The sequence below is a fragment of the Arachis duranensis genome, chromosome 4 (assembly GCF_000817695.3).
Source record: "Arachis duranensis cultivar V14167 chromosome 4, aradu.V14167.gnm2.J7QH, whole genome shotgun sequence".
NCBI lineage: Eukaryota > Viridiplantae > Streptophyta > Magnoliopsida > Fabales > Fabaceae > Arachis > Arachis duranensis.
This window is the reverse complement of record NC_029775.3, coordinates 121,260,826-121,283,632: the sequence shown is the minus strand read 5'-3', so window position 1 is coordinate 121,283,632 and position 22,807 is coordinate 121,260,826. Positions and strand designations below refer to the sequence as shown.

The window sequence follows — 22,807 nt, the reverse complement described above, 5'->3', positions numbered from 1 at the left end:
TCTAACTGAGATCTTTGTCAAATCATGCGTGCACACCGAATATCGAAGATCCTCGGACAGCTCAAACAAAAGCAAGGAGCAAGTGATACTACATGCAACATTGATTTTATGCTGAAAAAAATTACATAATGAATAAGAATCATGATGTCTTCGTTATGTTACTCACAAAAATGAGCACTTAATTATCTTATTTCTAATCTAATTCATGGTAAGCTTAAAACTAAATTACAAATAGTAAATAAACAAAAAAAAGAAAAGAATGAATAGGTTGTCCATAATTAAAATTTGAATAGAGTTACTGAACTATCTATCAACATAAAACAATAAACAAAGACACGCTATATAATTAGAATCAGTGTCACACATGACCATAGCAACCACATACCACCACATAACTAGAAAAATAACAAGTGGAATGTTATTTTTGAATTGATAACTTGATTTAAAATATTACTCTATGTGAAATATTAGAACACTAGTAGAGTTAGTTAATAATATTTAAAAATATAAACTAAAATTTTTTTATTATATTACTAAATTAAGAGAATTAGATTGATGACTAAAAATATCGATAAAAAAATAACAAATTTTATTAGTTCTTGATTTTTTCTTATTCTCTTATTGATCAAACTATAATATTTTATTGTGAGACATTATTATTCTACTTCATTCGAGAATTTAAACAAAAGTAATTTCAACATAAAATCTATCTTTCTCTAATTAACAAAAAGATTAAAATGCAAAATAAAAAAAGAAACTGAGCCCACCTTCAGCCGAAACTTTGGTCCAATCCATGTAGTGTGCTTCATTTCGACCATATTTATTTTAATTGATGGATTTTTATTTTCTATTCAGTAACTGAAAACTGTCATTCATCATAAGTACGCATATTTTTTTACCCTTTACCGCGGTAATTTCCGGTTCTATCTTACAATAGTGTTAGCAACTTAGCATTGTCCTAGATTCGTTTAACGGTTTCGTTTGTAAGTAACTGGATTTGCTGCTATTTATTTTTTTTTTTAATTCCACCAAAAATTGATGCGTTTTATGAGCTTTGACTTTCCGGGTATTGGAAATAAAGTCGTAGATATTATGCAAGCTTCAACCTTTGGCTTCAAAGTAAAAGCTTTTGGGGGTTTCACAAACAAAGGGTCTTGTTTGGTTTTGCCGAATGAGTAGTAACAGTAGAACCAGTTGCTGGGGTTTGAGGCCTGGTTCGAGCACAATGGAAACTGAGCTCAGCACTGCAAAAAGGGGTTTTGCAGGCCTTTGATTTGTTTGGTTTATTAGATATATTCTGAGATTTCTATAAAGTTAATCAATGATATGTGAACTATGAAGTGGTTGATTTTGATTTGCATATACACATGTATATTGGTTATAAGTGATTTTCATTTTCATAGCTAGACTGCTTACTTCATATCTGATTTTGGTGTTGAATTGCAGCAATGTTTTTCTATTTAGACCCTTCTTGTCTATGTGAATGTATACTCATGTAGGAAATTGTGAGAGATTTCCTTACTAGGACTCATTTCTTTGCTTCATGATTAATTCTATCAGAATGTTAGATCAATGATTATGGTCAACCGAAAAATATAGTTTGGCTATGTAATTTTTCCAAGTACAATTAGGCATTTTGCAAAACCATGTTGTGTTAATCTGTAGTATTATCCATTATAGCTGCTTTTTGTTACATCCCTTGATTTGATGGGTCTTAATATCCAGAATTTGCATATTGTGAAGGAGCTTATGCCTCTCAAAAAAGTTTCTTACTGAAGTTGCATTGCAGATGAAGATGTTGAAGATCTTCTCCCTGCTAATAATGTTCCTGGAAAATCTTCTGGGACTGTCTTGCCCTTTGTTGGTGTTGCTTGCCTTGGAGCCACTTTATTCGGTTATCATCTTGGGTATGGATTTTCATATTCATTTTACTCTGCAGATAACTGGATTTATACTGCAGCATATCTAGAATCTGTATTGCCATCAAAGTTATATGAGTGATTTGCACTACATCTTAATTGAGTGATTTTCATATTCATTATTAACTTTGACAATGCCCTGTTTCTTGTAGGGTGGTAAATGGAGCTCTTGAGTACCTGGCCAAGGATCTTGGTATTACTGAGAACACTGTACTACAAGGTGCACCTTTTTTTTTTCATAGTTGCAAATTAATCTAGTCTATTTGATCTTATGGGAAAAGAAAGTTGTAAATGTTTATGAAATACAATTTTCTTATTCTTTACCTCGTGCATTTTAAGTTTTATGTTCATGGAAAGTTTTCTGTTAAGTTACTTATAAACACATTGAACTGAGAAAAACCTTCAGTTTTTGTATGGTATGGAGTGTAATTTAATTATTTGTTACTTTTGCATTTTTGTGCAAAACCATTATTTATGTCCCACTATCTATAAAATTTTTGTTTCTAAAAGTTCCAGTTTCACTTGAAAATGCTCCAACAATCCCTTTCTCATGATTTTCATGACTATAAAATCCATCAACAGGATGGATTGTCAGCTCTCTACTTGCTGGCGCCACTGTGGGTTCATTCACTGGTGGAGCATTGGCTGACAAATTCGGCCGAACTAGGACCTTTCAGTTAGATGCAATTCCTCTAGCAGTTGGAGCATTTCTTTGGTCAATCAGTTGTCCTTGAGTTCAAGGTTTGATCTTTTATGTTTTTTTGAAATGATGCTGAACATCACAAATTACAGTGCTACAGCTCAAAGCATTCAGACGATGATTGTTGGCCGCTTGCTAGCTGGTATAGGAATTGGTGTTACATCTGCAATTGTACCATTATACATATCTGAGGTGGTGCTGCTATAAATTATTTTAACATTTCTGATCTTGTTTATATATTTTATATTGACTGCTTAGGTAATTCCTTACAATGAACAGATTTCTCCAACTGAAACTCGCGGTGCGCTTGGATCTGTTAATCAACTTTTTATATGTATTGGGATTCTTGCAGCACTAGTAGCCGGTTTGCCTCTGGCAGGAAATCCTATATGGTATTGAACTATTTATTTTTCTTCTGAATACAAATATCAAATAGAGATAGTAACATATATATGATTGTTAACCTTGAAATTTTGTTGTATAATTGATGGAAGCCTTTAAATTTTTTGTTAATCTGTGAATCCAATGTTTGTTAACATGCATCCTCTTCTCCTTCTCTCTTCATTCAATTCCATAAGGTGGCGGACAATGTTTGGAATTTCGGTTGTTCCATCTGTTCTGTTAGCACTAGGAATGGCAGTTTCTCCGGAAAGTCCTAGATGGCTCTTTCAGGTTGTCCTGCAATTCCACAATCATTGACATGAATGGTTTCCTTAATGTTTCTAAGTAGGATGAAATTCTAGAATCATAGTGTTTATGTTTGGCAATTGCAACAAGTTTCTTGTAGGTTTTGTGAGAGACTTACATTTATTTTTTTACAGCAAGGGAAAATATCTGATGCCGAGAAAGCAATTAAAACACTTTATGGAAAAGAAAGAGTTGCTTCAGTTATGCATGACTTAACAGCAGCAAGTCAAGGTTTTTCTGAACCTGAAGCAAGATGGTTTGATCTTTTTAGTAGCAGGTATCGGAAAGGTATTCAATAATTTAAGATTAATCCCATATTCCATTAACCAGAAGAAATAAAAAATCTAGTATAAGATTGGTTTCAATTTTTAGTTTACTCCGAAATTGATTGATGCTTTGTGAATTGGTGCTGCAGTTGTCAGTGTTGGAGCAGCACTTTTCTTGTTCCAGCAGTTTGCTGGAATTAATGCTGTGGTGTATTATTCGACTTCTGTTTTCCGCAGTGCTGGAATTGCTTCTGACATTGCAGCAAGTGCCCTTGTTGGTGCTTCAAATGTCTTCGGTTAGTATCATTATTTTTGTCCTGAAAAACTGGATAATGTGAACAAAGGTGAAGTTATTTCTGCTGGTGTTTGATTTTGTTGCAGGCACTGTAATCGCTTCGTCCTTGATGGACAAACAAGGAAGAAAAAGTCTCCTTATCACAAGTTTTACCGGAATGGTAATAGTTCTTCTCATCTTATATCTGTCTAAGGCCTAATGCATAAGATTTTGAACCTTAGGTTGAATTCTTTTCACTTTTCAGTCACAAATGCCTTTCAACTTGCTACTTCTCAATGAATGATTGTAAAGGTCTAGTTAACTTTTCTGATAGTTGATTTTAGTTTTATGCAGATAACCTATTCATGATCTTATGCTAAACAATGCATGAAACATCATTGGTTTTTTCTTTCCTAGGCTGTTTCTATGTTGCTTCTTTCTCTGTCTTTCACTTGGAGTGTCCTGGCACCATACTCTGGTACCCTTGCAGTGCTTGGAACTGTCGTGTAAGTATTATTAATTTCGTTCGAAAAAAGACTACTTTATAGTTCATATTATTCCTTTTTCCGCTATTTCTTTTAACAATGATCAATGAACCTTAAACAGCTATGTGTTATCCTTTTCTCTTGGTGCTGGTCCTGTGCCTGCTCTTCTTCTACCTGAAATATTTGCCTCGAGAATCAGAGCTAAAGCGATCTCTTTGTCGTTAGGCACACATTGGGTAAGTAACTTTGCTATGGAAGATGGAAGATTATATCAAACTTTAATCACTCCCTTTATGTTGCTGTCAAAATTTTGAATTTTCTTTTCACATTTTTGTTCTTAGGCTAAAAATGCAAGTCTAAAAACCTTAGTGTAGTGAGAGTTTAAACCAATAATCACATGGCTAAGTTGTCAAAATGATGAATGAAACAGAACAAGTTTTCTCTATGAATTTTTCAAATTATTCCTTACTATATTGAAAGCTAAAACAAGATGAAACTGCATAAGAAGCCATGCCAAATTCATTCACATAGTTCTCTTGTGCTTGATCCTATTTGTTATCTTAAAAATACAAAAACCATAAAAAATGTTTTCCTTATTAATATTATGATGGATTTTTTTTTGTCTTCTTGCCTTATCAGATCTCCAACTTTGTGATTGGACTGTATTTCCTGAGTGTTGTAAACAAATTTGGAATCAGCAGTGTGTACTTGGGGTTCTCAACTGTGTGTATTCTTGCTGTATTGTACGTATCTGGTAATGTTGTGGAAACAAAGGGTCGTTCATTAGAAGAAATAGAACGTGCTCTTAGCCCTGCATCTTAATAACATCCTTATCAAATGCATATGCATAATTCTAAGTGGTAAGTACTGTGACTTTGACTTTAGATGCGGTTATTGTATCTATCTTATGTTGAGTTAACTTTGAAATATAATCTATATTTATATATGGCATAATTCTGTATTTATTAATTATTATATGGAGCACAAATGATAGGAAAAAAGGCTAGCAAGTGTTATTTAAAAGTAGGTTTAATTATTTTGTCGGTCTCTATAGTTTTACCGAATTTTCAATTAAGTCCCTATATTTTTTTTTTCTTTTCAATTAGCTTCCTATACTATATCAGATTTTTTAACTAAACTCCTACCGTGACAAAAACGTTAAAATTAACGAAATATTCTGTTAAACTATATAGACTATTCAGTCAAGTATTAGGCATATTCGTTTTGTTTAATAGAATATTCTGCCAATTTCAGCGATTTTGTCATTTTAGAAACTTAATTACAAAATCTGAAATAGTATACCATATAGGGACTCAATTGAAAAAGAAAAAAGTATAGAGACTTAATTGAAAATTCAGCGAAATTATAGGAACTGACAAAATAATTAAACCTTAAAAAGTATAATGCTATAGAATTTTTTTTGTGTGGCTAACATAAGCTAATTTTTATAAAATAATTTGTTTATCTTAAATTCTAGACGTTAGATTATAAATATTTAATCTTAAATCATAAATTATAAACCTAAATAGTAAAATAGACAAGTTAAGAAAATACTTCGTAAGACTTTAGTTTGAATCACGTCAAACTTACCATAATTTTTAGATATTTCTAAGGCAAATCAAAATGGAAAAAACAAATAAATAATTAAATAATATTATTGACTTGATGTCTATAATTAATATTGCGACGACTGGTTAGTTATTAATTTATAATTCTTCGTCTTAAAATCATGTATATATATGCCAACAATTCGAGTCCAATAATTTAATCCTCACAACTGATTATGAAATTTTAGTATTGAAGAAAATCTATTGATCTCTCTCGATAATTATCACATGGAGCGAAACCCACCATATCATTTTCTCTTCATTATACTTGCCATATCACTAGCAACAATGGCACCATTATTCTTCTACACCTTATATTTCAATTCACAACACTTTATTATATATCCCATGACACTTCCAATATTATTCACAACATTTATGTCATCACCGCCTTCATTAGAATTACCAACAAATTATTCACAACCGTTGGATGTAACTACATCACATAATTTCACCAAAGTGTATGATTTGAATAATACACCAACAATCATGCACAACATGGAGGATCAAGAGTTGTTCCTCAAAGCAAGTATGGTCCAAGGAATCCAAGATTATTTTCCTAAGAACAAAACTAATAATATTGTTCCAAAGGTAGCATTCATGTTCTTGGTGAAAGGTGCATTGCCCTTAGCACCATTGTGGGAGAGATTCTTCAAAGGACACAAAGGGTTCTACTCCATTTACTTGCATCAACAACCTTCTTTCAATGAAACCTTGCCTTCAGATTCTGTTTTCTTTGGAAGAAAAATCCCTAGCAAGGTTAGTTTTTTTTTTTTTTGAACAATGTAAATAATAAATACAAAAATTATTTTTAACTTTGAAATTTAAAATTTGAATTAATTAGATATAATATTAGTTAGTGGGCCTGAAATACAATTCATTGTTCACCTTGTTCGCATCTTTTATTATTCACCTAACTACTATTGTTTGATTGTTTCTGAGATCCTTGTCCCTATTGTATTTCTTACATCATTAAAGAATGAATTTAGTTAATATGTATTCTAAAAATACGTATTAAAATTATTATTAGTTGAACTTTTTAAATATTTTATTTGATAATATTAAAAATTTAAATTTATATNAATCTTAAATGACATATATTAGCATTATTGTTCATTGACCACATTAACTATTGGTTTCGATTTTTATTCCCATTAAATTAAATTAAATGGATTCACATAATTAATGGATTGCATCAATATAATACATTATTATTGGTGTTGTTGCTTTTGTTACGCTTGGAAATTAATTATAAAAAAAAATGAGGGTCAGGAATTTTAATTTATATTGATTTATATTGACTAATATTTTAGTCAATATTTTAAAATTTTTAATAAGTAGTCTAATATTATATTTTTAGTCAATATTTTTAAATAATATTAATTAATTATTTTTTAAAAATAATAAATTGTGCTAATCTTATAGTATTGTTTTAAAATTATATATTGCAATACTTGTTTATTTGTACAAATAAATAATATTTAAATTTTATAAAACTTACTGTTATATAATAAATTGAAGTTAGTGAAAAACAAGAATATAAAATTAGAAAAAATTATTATTTATATATAATCTTTTGTAATTAGAATCGGTCAAATAATAGTGATTCTTCTTGATTAACAGTCAATCTCTACTTTAATCATAAATAAATTTTAGTAAAATATTTAAGATTATTTCTATTAATAAAATAACAAGAAATAAATAAAAATCATTATTAAAGATAGTTATATCTTTTATAAAAATTTATATAGGTGAAAACTTAGGTGCAGTCAACTTCACGTAAAGTTGATAGGTAAGAGCCGTTAGATAAAAATTTAGTAAAATCAGTCAAATCATCTAACAATTCTTAAAGTCTTAGTTATCAACTTTACATAAAGTTCACTGCATCTGAATTCACCATTTATATATTCAAACAAAATTAATTAAACACCTTTTTTTTGTTTGAATGTGTGGCAGCCAACTTCATGGGGCTTGTCATCACTTATAGATGCTGAGAGGCGTCTTCTTGCTAATGCACTTCTTGATTCATCCAACCAACGCTTTGTTCTTCTCTCAGAATCATGCATTCCATTGTTTGGTTTCAAAGCAATCTATGACTATCTCATGAACACAAACCTTAGCTTCTTAGAATCATATGATATGTCTGGAAGACCGGGAACCGGAAGATACCATCCAAAAATGTGGCCAATCGTTAACATAACAAATTTTCGAAAGGGGTCTCAATGGTTTGAAGTGAAGCGTGACATTGCAATTGAAATAGTGAAAGACACTAAGTACATCCCTTTGTTTAAGAAGTATTGTGTTCCACTTCCACATGGGATATGCTTTTGTGATGAACATTATTTGCCCACACTTTTGCAAATGTTGCACTACAAGATGAACGCAAAACGTAGCATCACTTGGGTGGATTGGGCAATTGCTGAAGGCCCTCACCCAAGAGAAATTGGTTCAAGTAGTTATAACATTACTTATGAGTTTTTGAACAAAATTAGGTTTGGATCAAAGTGTGTTTACAATGGGAACATCACCAGCATGTGTTTCCTCTTTGCTAGAAAGTTTCTTCCAAGTGCATTAGAGCCTTTACTTAGGGTGTCTCCTTTGTTGTTTGGTATTGATCCTTAATTAGTTAACATATAATTCTATAGTTTATTTATCATCTTATCATTTCGTTTTTTCTATTAAATAATAAATTAGATAAAGTATCTTTTTTGTTTTTAATGTTTGTGATCTTCTTCAAAAATATCCTTAAAGTTTAATTGTATTCAATTTTATCTTTAACATTTTCTATTTGTATCAAAATTACTCTTGGATGTTAATTCTATCTCAAATGTTGGCTGTTGGGGATAAAATTGAAAATGTTTAGGGATAGTTTTAAAACAAATTGAAAATGTTAAGACAAAATTGAATAAATCCAGAACGTTAGAACGTTAGGGACAAAATTAAAATTAAACATTAGAGATATTTTAAAAAAATATATAAACTTTAGAGACAGAAAGTATATTTTACTCTAATAAAATTTTAAAAAATATTATTTGTACACCAAAATTAGCCGCCAATATATTTATGTATAAATATATGTGTTGGTTTAATTTATTTTTAATGTGTATTTGTATTTCAACATGTATTTTATACTAATAGTTAATTTTGATGACTGATTTTAATGTATATATAGCATAATTATAAAATTTAATTTTAATATAGTGATAGTATGATATTCAATCTCATAATATTAGCAATAATAACTATTTATAGTCTTTTAAAAGAACATATATTTATTACATCAAAACTGAACTCTAAACATATTTATATATAAAATATGAATGGTTCAAATAGTCTTAAAATATTACACTCAAACAAGTCATATAGCCTATGAAGCAGAACCTAGGATCTGTTTCATTATGTAGTCAACAAGTACATCCTAGTAACAATTTCTAAACCGCTAAATTCACCATGCAGAACTTGAAGATTCTGCTTCAATTTCAACTAACCACAACCAAACCAAATAGGAACTCTCTAAACTCACAAGTTTAATTTATTACATAGTCAAATGCATGGAAATTAACAACACTCCCTATATTATAATAACACTACAGAGTAGTCATCATTGTTATTATTGATATCTATATATTTATATAGCATTTATTAGCCTGTGCCTAAATACCATTAAGTCCTCCATAGCATTAACATCATATCAAACTTGATCATTATCTTTCATTTCCATCTCTGAAGGGAAATTGGTTTTGTTGCCATCACAATCATGCTGTTCAGTGTGCACTGTGATTCCCCATTCTGGTTGTTGCTCTGGAATATTGTTCTCAATTTTGTTATTTGCATTCTTGTATATGAGGTATAAGGCCATTTGAGCGAAACCAAACAAAAATCCTAGCACATTAGGAAGCTGAAAAAATAGATCAAACAACAGAATTATTACTCTTTATTTATAAAAGATTTAATTACTCTATTGGTTCTTATAGTTTCGCGAAATTTTCAATTAGATCTTTATACTTTTTTTTTTTTTTTAATTGGATCTCTGAAAAATTGGTACAGGAACTCAAATAAAAGAAAAAAAATGTTGGAACTCAATTAAAAAAAATATTTGGTGCAAGGACTCAATTAAAAGGAAAAAAGTATAGAAACCTAATTAAAAATTTTGCGAAACTATAGGACCAATAGAGTAATTAAATCTTTATAAAATATATATATAACAATAAATACATATGATATATTATTTAATTTCTTACCATGATGTAATAATCCTTGTCGAAGAGTCCATAGAAAAACCACATGGTAGCACAGAGGGTAAGAAACAAGGACAGAGAAAATGGCATGTACTCTACACTTTTGGTCTTTATCACCCTCCTCTGCAATTCATGCAAGAAGATGCTAATAAAAAATGTATAATGTTTATTGAAAGTGAAAGTGTTGAAGATTAATAATTGAATATGAAAATATGTATATAAAGTTACCATGATACTTAAGGGTGCAGCAAACACTGCAATGTTGAAAATGGCGCAAATCCAACCAACTGCATGAACACGTTTGTCACCTCTCACAATGAAGGTGGTGATTATCATGGTTATGCCAAGACCACCCACATCAGCACCAAGCATCATCCACAAGGTAGAAATCTGTACAATAATTCATCAAATGTGTTTGAAATTAGAAACAAATGTATAAAACATCTAAGGTGAAAACTCACGTGCAGTTGTTGACAATTGTTATATGACTTAACATATTTGATTAAATTGTTATTATGAATTTTGCATGAAAACAACGGTACGTGAGTCTTTATCAAATAAGGTAAAAACTCAGGTGCAGTCGACTTCACGTGAAATTAATAGCCGAGAGCCGTTAGATGAAAATTTAGTCAAATTAGTCAAATCATCTAACGGCTCTCAATTATCAACTTTACGTGAAGTCAACCCTCGACCCTGAGTTTCCACCATCAAATAATAAATAAAGTAATAACGAATGTTTCACCTTGTGCTTCCTGGGAGCATATATAATATACATGAGAAGGTATGCAACTTCTATAACACATCCAATACAGTTGATGGTGATGATTAAGATTGCATTGGTCTTAAGGTAACCATAATATAACAGTAACATTGCACTCAGAAGTGCAACCACATATGGGATTGATTGAAATCCTTCAGATGATTTGTTCTTGTATATTGTATAGAAGGTTGGCCTGCATATCAGAAATTTAATTAAACACACAAACAAATATATATAAGTTTCTAGTGATATTCACATTAATATAATTTGTAATATTGTGTTGTTTTAGAATGGACTTACAAGGGTGCTAAGAACACCATGAATGAGACAATGTTACCTATGATAAGAACAAAACAGAGAGAATCAGTAAATAATAACGAAATAAAATAATTACTATATGCATTACCCTTGAAATTTTGTGATGTAAACCCTTATGAGAATAACATATTGAAAAAGTACAAAACAAAGATTTCTAGCCTTTTTGCTAGAGACTACTCTATTGAATAAAAAATGAAAAGAGTAATAATAATAAATAGGGAATATTCGTATAATGATATTTTACGTGAAGATGATATTATGAATCTTTAGATAATTAATCAAACATATTAAATTATCTAATAGTCTAGAGTATTATCTTCATATAAGAATAATGTCATTATAAAAATATTCACCTAATAACTAAATATAACATATTCAAGATAATATCAAAGTTGAAAATAGTTAGAGTAATAATCAAATAAAAAAAATGTATGTAGTACTATATGGAATAAAAGTAGTACTATAAATCTAATTAATGTACCTAGGAGACCAAAAATGAAGACCAACTCATGATCAGATAATGAAAACATTTTTAAATTAGTGAATTTTTTTTTTTTGTAAGTAAAGCTTTTGAGGGGAAGTTTGTGCCGTTAATATAGTTATGAGTAGGACAATATTTTTTTTGCTTCAAACTAAGGTTTGCCACTTCCCATATATATATAGTGGAGAGAAGATAGGTTCTAAAATAATTGTTGCCTACCATGGACCACACTACCCTTTTTTAACACCTTTTCATTATCATATGATTCATATCCCATGAAGAATTCCATCTTTCAAGAGCACTAATTAATATAAGTTTATCAACCAAAAAGACAATACCATACATTGCATGATACATCTGATCAATATTATCATCATGTTGGCAACTTGTGACATTGTCCATCTTAGATTGGCCTAGTTTTTTCTTATGATCTAACTCAAAAAATTAAAACTTCCCCTTTATTTTAAGAGCAAATGGTAAATTGTTAGCCACATCTTTGGAGTTATAATAATAAGGGTGTGAATTAATAACCAGAAATTAAAGCATATGTTTTAACTAATAATGGACATGTAATACCCTTTATTGCTTTATATACTTCCTACGTAAACAACTACAACATAATTTGATGACTACGACATTAAAGATGCATTAAAGATACATCTTTGGAGTTATTGAACAATTTCATGCAAGAACCGAACATGGGCTACTTCTTTTACCTCTATAATGCGGCACTTGTATGCCACTTATCTTGTTATCATATAGTATATATAAATGGGGAACGTATTTATCAATAAGTCAAGAATATTATAATTTATAAGAAGAATTTATCTAATAATTAGTGTTTGTTAACAATTCAATTAAACTTTGTATTAAAAATTTAATAAAAAATTCAATGCATTGATAAAATTAAATGTTAAGAAAATTTACTTCTTAACCGGTTAATAAATCTTTATAAAGATACTATTCAAATTCGTTTTCTTTTCCAATAAAGAGAAAAAGATAACATCTATATAGCTTATATTTTTTTCATAAAAAAGAAAATAATTTTTCATGATTGCTTCTATTACATTAAAAAATCAACTAACATCATTTCTCATGATTGTTTAGTGTTAGCTGAAAAAGAGTTGGCTCCCTAGCAACATTCTTAATTAGTATATGTGGCCATAATTATGTCCTTAATTGCAATCTAACTCCTAGAAAGAGTACTTATCTTAACCGTAATTCAATTTTCAAATTATTTTTAGGGTGTGTACAGTTCAAGTATTTATTATTCAAATTCTATTCCTATAAAAATTAAATATACCAAAAAAAAAGTGGGAATTGAAATGATTATATTTTAATTTCTTATAATTAAATCTATTTAAGAATAATTTTTTAAATTTTAAACCAAATATCGAAATATGATATTTTCATCTTAAAATTTTTAAAAATTATTTATAATTCTCTTAACTACACACACCTTTACGGTTCAATAATTCCAAAGAGGTATACGTACACCAACCAAGAGAAGGGAGGTCATAACTTTTGTATAGGACTTTTCTTTTTTTTTTTTTAATTTGTCTTATATTATTTTTTATGTTTAAGATTCATGAATCGAATTTTTGACCTTTCGCATATAAAATTCTAATATTATATCATAAAATCATTTCTCTCAAAAATTTAAATTAATAAAAAAATAACATAAATCATTATATTTCTAAAAATAGAGAATTAGAAACCATATGTGACTCGACTGCCCACCACCACTTTCATTTTTGTCATGTCAATCAAAGACTAAAATTAATCCTAAAATACCAAAAACCAAGATAAGAAAAGAGAAGAGCATCATCATTATATTCTCCTTGTTAGAATAAAAGGATTGGCTTCCTTCTAAGGGCGTTCCAAATTGTTTGGCTATTTCTAGCCATAGTATTCAATTATTTGGTCACTTTAACTTCCACTTTATTTGCACACATGTTGTTCCTAGATCTTTTTCTTCTTCATGACACACATTCCAATGAGTTTTATATATATTATCAGAATTGAATCTATAGGTTATTACTTATTACGAAACCTCAACATAGAGGAAATACGACACAAAGAGGATATCCTATGAATTCAAGAATATGATGACATATAATACTAGATTCATTAATTACTCTCATGAAATATTATTCTTGATCAAAGCTCGAATATTCTATATCTTTATTTTATGTCTTTTATTTTAATTATACTTTTTTAACAAAATATTATTATTAAATAAGTGAAAATTTGTACTTATTATTAGTTATATACCAGTATTTTACCGTAATAAACGAAAATATAAATATTTTAAAATTATATCGGTTCTTGTATTATAGAGTATGACACGAAAAATTTATAACATTAAACTACTTTTATAAAATAGTCATAAGGGACAAAAGTCCCCATCGGTTAAGAAAATCAGAGTCTTAAACGTGCATATTTTGAAATAAAATTTAAAAGAATTTAACGTGTATATTTTTATATTTAATTAGGTATTAAATTTGTTGCACAAATAGAGATAATTAATTTTTATACTTACTATTTAAAAATAATATTTTTTTTAGATATATAAAAATATAATTAGATATTAACATAAAAAAAATTTTATTGATAGTTATAAAATTAACTCATTTTTTAAAAATAGTTGAATCTTGATTCTAACTTCTAATTACAATATTAGTATTTTTTTAAATTATATGTAATAAATATTTAAAAGAAAGAAGTGAAAATATATATTAAAAGGATAAGCAGTAAAAATTTAAAATTAAATAAAAATTATATATATAATAATATTTTTATTTAAATTATATTATGTTATTAATTTTATTTTTTGTAGAACATAAAGGTAGAGAAAAATAGAGAATGAGAGAAAAGAGAGAGAAAGATAAAGAAGAAGAATGAGAGAGGGAGTTTGTTAATTTTGGAAGCTAAAAAAAATTTTTATTTTAATTATAATAAAAATATTTGGTGACACATTTTGATTTGTCAAATTACTAATATAAAATATGAATAATAAATTATATATAGAGTGAGAAGGATAGAGAGAAATAGAAAAAAAAGAGAGAGGTAGATAAAAAAATATAAAAAGGATGTTTACTAATTTTAGAGAAAAATATTTTCTCTAAATTTTAATGAGAGTGTCATGTGACACATTTTAGTTATTAAATTAGTTAGTAATATATAAATATAATATATAAGATTGCTATATTTTAATTTTAGTATTTTAATTTTAATTTTAATTTAATTTAAATACAATTAGAGAATGTTATATTGTATATTTTGATAGCAGAATTCATAATTATTAGTCATTGATAATGATATATAAGAGAGATAGAATGAGTAAAGAAATGATAGAAATAGAGAAAGAAAGAGATAAAAAAGGAGAGTTTTTTAATTTTGGAAAAAAAAAATTAATTTCAATTGCAACGAGGGAATAATATGTAACACATTTTAACCTTAAAATTAGTAATATATAATAGATTCACTTAGAAATTGAGCAATATAAATTTTGTGTTGCTCTTTCCAAATATTTTCTCACATTCTAACTTGTCTATATTAAGATTAATTAGGTCTCAAATTTTTGTTTTACGTTTTAGTTTCGCTATGCAAATATAAAGTCTTAATTGTGATTTTTGTATATACTATTTAGGTATATCTATAATAAAATATGCAACAAATGGTAGATGAATAATATATATAAGATACACATGTATAGTTTCTTGATGGTTAAATCTTACACGAAAATACTTATAACTATTTTCACGTAAAAATATAAGTTTAAATATTAATATGTGTTTTAAAAGAAAAATAATATATGATGAATTAGGTTAGGCCAAAATAAAAGAAAAAAGAAATTGCTTAATTATGGCTCATAAAAGTGAATAAAATATTTTTCAACTAAACATATTATATATAACATATAATTTTTTAAATTTACACTTTCATGTGAAAATTATTTTAAATAATTTTTTAAGTTTTTTATTTTTTTATTTATTTTTAATTTTATACCAACATTTAACATGCCAATCCTGCACACTTAGTATGCAGTGATAGCAGATTGGCTATGAATATGAAAATAAGACGAAAATTTACGTATAATTATTTTTATATAATATTGACAATTTAAAATTATTATCTCATAATTTAATTAAATATGTTAAAAATAAAAACAATTAGATACAAGGCTTCTCTAAATGCAAATTAAATATCAGTCTTCTCCTCTAAATAGTTTACACGTACCCCCTCCAAAAATAGAAGGAAGAAAGAAGAATGGCAAAAAACAATAGAGAAAGAGGGTAATGGAATTCATCAATTATAGAATGGTGTTAATGATTGCATGAAAGAATGATCAAAAGCAACATTCACCACATGATGGTGAATTTTAGCCTGCGCCTGTTCAAAAGAGGCGTTTGGGACGCCTGTCCTTTTTTGTTGTTGTGGCTTTCTATACAACAGACACGTATTTTTTATGTGACAATGACGTGGATTTATGTGACTTCCATCCAGTTTCATCCTGTATTTTTATAATTGCGTTATGGCCTCTTGTGTTTGTGGTGAAAATGCAATATACATACATTAGATGTTAAATGTGTAAACATGTTTTTCAGCTTTTGGTGGTCCAGTGGACCTTTTAGTTGGGCTGATTAAATGTATGAATACATTTTTGGTTGGTAAAAAATGCCCTTTAAATGTGTGAATATATTCTTGACCAAAAAAAAAAATGTGTGAATATATTAGAAAAGTGATACGTTTTTTGTGAGAATATTTTTGCACACTGGACAAGAAAAATTGTAACAAACTGAACCATAGGCAAATATTAAGAATTAAATGATTGTTGAGTGTGTCCCTTCGGGGACATCCGATAAAATGATTGTTGTGTGTATAGCGATAAATAAATTTAGTTGTTTTGTGTTAACTAAAAACAGAGTTGTTTTGTTAAAAAATGCAATTATTTAAATAATTTATTCAGTATCGAAAAATTAAATATTTTAATAAGTTATTTTTTGGAGTTGACTTAAAAAATGATTTTAACAATTATGAAATTTGATTTTAATTCTATAGAACAATATTATGTAGTTGTCAATTTCTTTTTTGTTCGTGAATTTGTGAATACTAATTTGATCATGGTATTTATTGAAATATTTTGTCGTTCAAAATGCATTAGTTAAATCACAACACATTAATTATTACGGGAAATATAACTAGTAATTATCCACTTCCTTAAATAGTTTTCACCAAGATTATATTAGCGAACGTTTATCACATATATTAAACTTATTAATTGAAAAATTTTTATATTTATTTAAATAAAGACTATTAATTTTTTATTAATAAAAATCTTAATAAGACATGCTAAGTAAACTCTTGTACTACGGATTTATAGCCATCAAATTTAAAGGAAATGAAGCAAATGAAAACAATTTGATGTAATGAAAGCATTCAAATAATGGTTAGCTTTAGTTAGAAAAAATTTAGGTAGATAATGAAAATACTAAATAATGTGAATAATGGGTATGTCGAATATTCAATTCAATAGTTATGCAGATAATTATGTTCATTATTTTTAATTAGATGGTTATTTTTTTTATTCGATTTATTCATGCACAGTTAACAATGGTTGGATGTTTAATTCACTAGTTGTACAGATGGTTATCCTAATATTAAAGTTTAAGAGCTAATTTGAGGTGGAGTATTTTTTTACTTTATTGGGTCAATGCTAGAACCCATTGTTTGCATTGTTTACAAAAGTCATTGTTTACTTAATAAAATCCAGTTAGTTATTAATGCATGTCAATATTTTAATTTTCATTTTCCATGTTTTAAAAAGAAGGGTTTTTCTATCCTATATTAAAAATGTAAAAAAAAATTGTAATAAATAATATTAAAATATTTTTTTTATTATATGTTTAACCTTTTTTTTTATATTAAGTACAAACTAGATTTTTAATAGTCATTTAATGTTGCAAAAAATTGGGCTGGCCCGTTATTATAGAAGACTAGAAGAGCAAGTCACGGTCCAAAAAAAGCTTCATGAAATTGTGGGGCTATTTTTTAACTATTAATAACAAAAGTGGTCTAAATTCAGAAACTGAAAATGAGTATAAACTTACAAATGACCAATAAACCTGTGTCAGAAAGTACAAGGCGTTCCAGACGCCTCTTTTGAACAGGCGCAGGCTAAAATTCACCCCACATGATCAAACATGACGTGACAATTGATATGACTAGTCATGCATGCTGCCAAATCAAAGGTGCCAGTACTAACCACTGTTTGGATTACACGTGTATCAAATTGGCCACAATTCACTCACCGTTGGCACGTACCAATGAATCCAAAGCAAAAGCTACTTTTATTGTTTAATGGATCGAAATTGGGTGCAGCCTTATTAGGGTTTTCAAAAGAGAATTGAGTTGTTTTTAGCTCAATTTGCAGTTATGTGCCCATATTAATGCATGATTGGATCCCCAACACGTGTGTTGCAAATAAATAAATAAAAATAAAATAAAAACTTTTGGACACAACTCCCAAAGATATCTGCCTATATTAGGGTTTTATAATTTTACTATTAGGTTTGGTTAATTTATGCCTTAAAGGCATACGTTAAAATTGCTAGTAATAGAAAATTGTAAGTAATGTATTTTAATAAGTGCATAAAAAATATTAAAATTTTAATTTTTTTAATCATTTTTTATAAAAAAATTAATAAATAATTTTATTATGTATCTTAAAAACACAAATTAGCTAAATCTTTTACTATTTGTTTTTCTACATTTTTTAATGAATATAATAAAATAAAAAAAATTTAGTTTCGAATCCATCAAGAAAGATTTTCAGCAATACTCTAATAGTGGGATGAGTATAGATTCAAGAGAAGAAAAAATAATCTAGTAATTAAATTTAAATTCTTAATGGCAATTTAAGGTGGTTTTTTTCCTCTAAAAGAAAAAAACAAATATTTTAAAATTAGAAACAAAATTTAATGATATATAAATTAAAACGGAAGCAAAATATAATAGCCACATTCTGAATAAGTACCATAAAATTAGGGAGCAATGCTAGGGACCAGTAATATTTGTGATTGGTAGCTATCAACTAGCTATTAATGATGATTTAATGGTGTGAGATTTTATTCAATGGTTCATATTTTTTTATTGATTACATGTTGGCCAAAATTTAATAAAATTGCTGGCCCTAGACTTTTCCAAAATTAGGTGAGCCTGCAATTTGAGTAACACTACTTGTGTTGAACTATGATAGAGAGTGTTGATTAATTCATTAATTAACGTGGTGCCAAAGCTGGGTTTAATAATCATAACTACGCGTAGCATTATTAATAATTTATATATTGTATGACTCAAGTTAAAGACATTCTTAAAAAGTCATTGTAAGGGGAAAAAATGAAAAGAAGAAAAAGAAAGAAAATAGAAAAGAAAAAGAAATAAAAGAAAAGAAAAGAAATCATGCACGCATGTGTACTCAACAGTAATAAGCAATCCTTCATTTATTTTCGTTAAAAATATTGGTTAGTATTTTTCATTTTATAAACTATTAAGATTGTGAAAGAGAATGCACGATAAAATAACCATAAAAGCGGATAATAATTAGAAGAGAAACTCTAAAGAACCGATTATAGTATAAGTCAATTTAATTAATTTTTCTTTATTTTTATTTTTGAAATTTCAAAAAATAAAAAATAGCAGAGAGTTATTTTATTTTTTATGTAACTAGCATGCTTTTTAATTAATTGACTATAATAATTGATTATATTCCAAATTAACTCTCTAGTAAAAATATAAAAAAACTATGATTTTGTATATATTTTTATTGTAATAATTTGATTAATTATTATTTATAGTTAACACAACCAAAGAAACTTTATAAATTAAATTCTAACGTTAATAAGTCTATTAGAAATTTAAAAATCATATTTTTTCTAAATAAAAAAAATTTCCCAAACGAAGATATATCTATTACATTAAAATTGAACTCTAAACATATCTATATGAAATATATATAGTGTAAAGGCAGCCACTTCGATAAAAACATTAAAAATGTCTCTTTTTTAAAGACGTTTATATGTATTATGATATTATTGGACATTTTTATTAAACCGGTTAATAATTTATCTTTTAATAAACCAAAATAAAATCGGTTTATTATAGCAACAATAATAAACCCAATTGTCTGTACTATAATTATTAGACCCAATTTGATCCAATCAATTTATACAATTTAAACCGAAATATATTTACATTTTTTTATAAAAAGACAAATATATCCCTGATTTAAAAAAAATACATGATCCAGTAGATTGTGTAAATTGGTCGATCGACTGGATCTGATAACAATTGAGTTTATTGTTATTATTATAAAAAAAATCGATTTTATTTTAGTTTGTTAAGAAATTAAATAATAAACGGTTCATTAATACATCGAATAATAATGCGTCACATAAGTATTTTTACAAAAAGATATTTTGTGCGTCTTTATAGTCCAAATAGTTTTAGAATATTACACCCAAATAAGTCATATAACCTACAAAGCAGAATCTAGGATCTGTTCCATTATGTAGACAACAACTACATTCTAATAACAATTTCTAATCTGCTAAATTAACCATGCAGAACTTGAAGACTCTGCTTCATTGCAACTAACTACAACAACCAAACCAAATAGGAACTCTCTAAAGTCACTAGTTTAATTTATTACATAGTCAAATGCATGGAAATTAACAACACTCCCTATGTTATAATAATATTACAGAGTAGTCATCATTGTTATTATTGATATCTATGCATTTATTAGCCTGTGCCTAAACACCATTTAGTCTTCCATAGCATTAACATCATATCAAACTTGATTATCTTTCATTTCCATCTCTGAAGGGAAATTGGTTTGTTGCCATCACAATCATGGTGTGTAGTGTGCACTGTGATTTCCCATTCTGGTTGTTGCTCTGGAATATTGTTCTCAATTTTGTTATTTGCATTCTTGTATATGAGGTATAAGGCCATTTGAGCGAAACCAAACAAAAATTCAAGCACATTAGGAAGCTGAAAAAATAGAACAAACAACAGAATTTATAGTCTTTATTTATAAAGTATTTCATATCTATTTATTTTTATATATATATTTTATCCAATAAGAATTAATATTATTAACTACGATATATAATTAACTTATTCTATCCAATAATTATTAGATATGTCACAAAAAATAACTTATTCTTTATTTTAGAGAAGGTGAGATAGACGATCTAAAGCTACAAATGAATTAAATCTTCATTGTTAATTACTTGTTGTTCTCTTTTTCATAGAATCATATCTATATATCTCTCTTCTTAACCAACCCAAGGTCAGCTTACTCGTCCGCTTGCAAGTGTTGGGGTTCGAATCCCGCCTTGTGCATGAAGCAACTCATACCGTGGAAACCAAAAAAAATATATCTCTCTTCTTTTGTATTGTGTTGTGGCTTCCATGGACGATGAAAGTGGCTACTTTCAACTTTTTGTGGAGGACGGTAACTTCTACAATCGTATTCTGCTCGGAACCCTATTGCCGGAGCAGCTGTGGGTCCCACTACCCCACTTCTTCCAAACATGGCTGCGCAACTACATCGGAGGACTCCTTATGTACTTCATCCCCGGCTTCTTTTGGAGCTTCTATATTTATCGTTGGAAGAATAACGTTTATGTCCCTAGAGGTGAAAAATATATATATAATACCTAGTAATGCTTTATCCCCTAATTTTACTTCTTCTACTTTTATCTTTATCTATCTTTTCTTTTTGAACCTTTAATTAGAATCTACATTTTATATTACTAGACTTCCATTTTAATATATAGTTCTCCTATGTTTTATTTTATTTTCTATTTTTTATATAATTTATATGCACTTTATGTATAAAATAACTTTTATATATATTGGTGCCATGTGCATCATTGAAAATGTCTCACTCAACCACTCTTTACTATCTCGAAAATGATATATATGTTATATGATTTATACCAAACAGTTGCTAAAAAACGTCGCAAAAATTAATCTTCACATTCTAAATTACGCCAATTTGTAAACCGCTGAAATGTTGTTTTGTGGCAGTTTTTTAAAAAATTGTCGCTATTTAGCGTGTCCATCCTAGTAAATGTATCATGAATAATTAAGCGTTTTCTAAATATTTATAGTCTTTAATTTAATTTACTTTTTTAATTTACATATATCATGAACATACTTGATAGTCTAAATTAATGTTATTGTATTCCTTTAGTTATGTTTCTGATGTGTATGTATGTTCTATAACATTTTATTTATTTTTCATTTCTTTTTTAATAACAATTTTTTTTCCACAACATTTGGATCTTAATTATCCGTTTCAGAAGCCATTCCATCTAGTGAAGCCATGATAATGCAAATACAAGTTTCAATGAAAGCATTGCCATGGTATACTTTGCTTCCAACTATTGAAGAATACATAACAGAAGGTGGCTGGACAAGGTGTTTCCCAAGAGTGCATTATGTTGGTTGGCTTCATTATGTTGTTTATGTTGCACTCTATCTTATTCTTGTAGAGTTTGGAATTTATTGGATGCATAAATTGCTTCATGACATTAAACCACTTTACAAACATCTTCATGCTCCTCATCACATCTACAACAACAAACACAACATTCTCTCCCCATTTGCCGGTGAGTCCTCATAAACTAATATAGAACAAAAACATGCATAATATTAAATGGTGACTATACACTTTAAAATATTATTTTCATAGCAAATATAATAATTAAAATATAAACACATATTATATTAAATAATTTAGTTAAATGTATCAAAACTTTTTTAATAATCATCTTTCCATGATCATAATATAAAATGATTTAGTTTCAATTTGTTCTTGTTTTTAGTTCTGAACATTTTTTTCTAGCAACTACACTACATGTATATCAAAATTAACAACTAATATAAAATATATATTAAAATATAAATATATATTAAAAATAAATTACGTAAATAAATACATATATTTATATATAAATATATAGTGACTGATTTTGGTATAAATAATATTTTTGATA

The 22,807-nt window shown here is 27.8% G+C and overlaps 4 protein-coding genes across 4 annotated transcripts in view; 3 read left to right on the top strand and 1 right to left on the bottom strand.

Moving 5' to 3' along the window:
* Positions 1 to 1,776: 1,776 nt before the first annotated feature.
* Positions 1,777 to 5,303, top strand: LOC107486787 (plastidic glucose transporter 4; the record flags this gene model as incomplete). Its single annotated transcript, XM_021141358.2, has 12 exons — positions 1,777 to 1,907; positions 2,072 to 2,139; positions 2,502 to 2,634; positions 2,712 to 2,811; positions 2,899 to 3,011; positions 3,198 to 3,291; positions 3,441 to 3,594; positions 3,722 to 3,868; positions 3,954 to 4,027; positions 4,264 to 4,352; positions 4,453 to 4,567; positions 4,971 to 5,303. Coding segments are annotated over 12 exons (1,401 nt in total), but the record flags the coding sequence as incomplete, so codon positions are not given.
* A 746-nt stretch (positions 5,304 to 6,049) lies between these two features.
* LOC107486913 (glycosyltransferase BC10-like) lies at positions 6,050 to 8,560 on the top strand. Its single transcript, XM_016107485.3, has 2 exons — positions 6,050 to 6,697; positions 7,895 to 8,560. Exons 1-2 carry the CDS (start codon positions 6,167 to 6,169, stop codon positions 8,558 to 8,560), a joined length of 1,197 nt encoding a protein of 398 aa, XP_015962971.1. The 5' UTR covers positions 6,050 to 6,166.
* Positions 8,561 to 9,629: 1,069 nt separating this feature from the next.
* On the bottom strand, positions 9,630 to 11,784 carry LOC107486788 (bidirectional sugar transporter NEC1-like). The gene is made up of 6 exons (XM_021141360.2): positions 11,736 to 11,784; positions 11,237 to 11,273; positions 10,919 to 11,129; positions 10,405 to 10,566; positions 10,180 to 10,299; positions 9,630 to 9,836 (listed from the first exon to the last, which is right to left on the bottom strand). Exons 1-6 carry the CDS (start codon positions 11,782 to 11,784, stop codon positions 9,630 to 9,632), a joined length of 786 nt encoding a protein of 261 aa, XP_020997019.1.
* A 9,431-nt stretch (positions 11,785 to 21,215) lies between these two features.
* Positions 21,216 to 22,807, top strand: part of LOC107486912 (delta(7)-sterol-C5(6)-desaturase-like) — a 2,104-nt gene continuing 512 nt past the window's right edge. Inside the window, exons 1-2 of the mRNA XM_016107484.3 lie at positions 21,216 to 21,441; positions 22,112 to 22,420. Coding sequence (XP_015962970.1) covers positions 21,216 to 21,441; positions 22,112 to 22,420 — 535 coding nt within the window. The remainder of the gene's footprint in view (positions 21,442 to 22,111; positions 22,421 to 22,807) is intronic.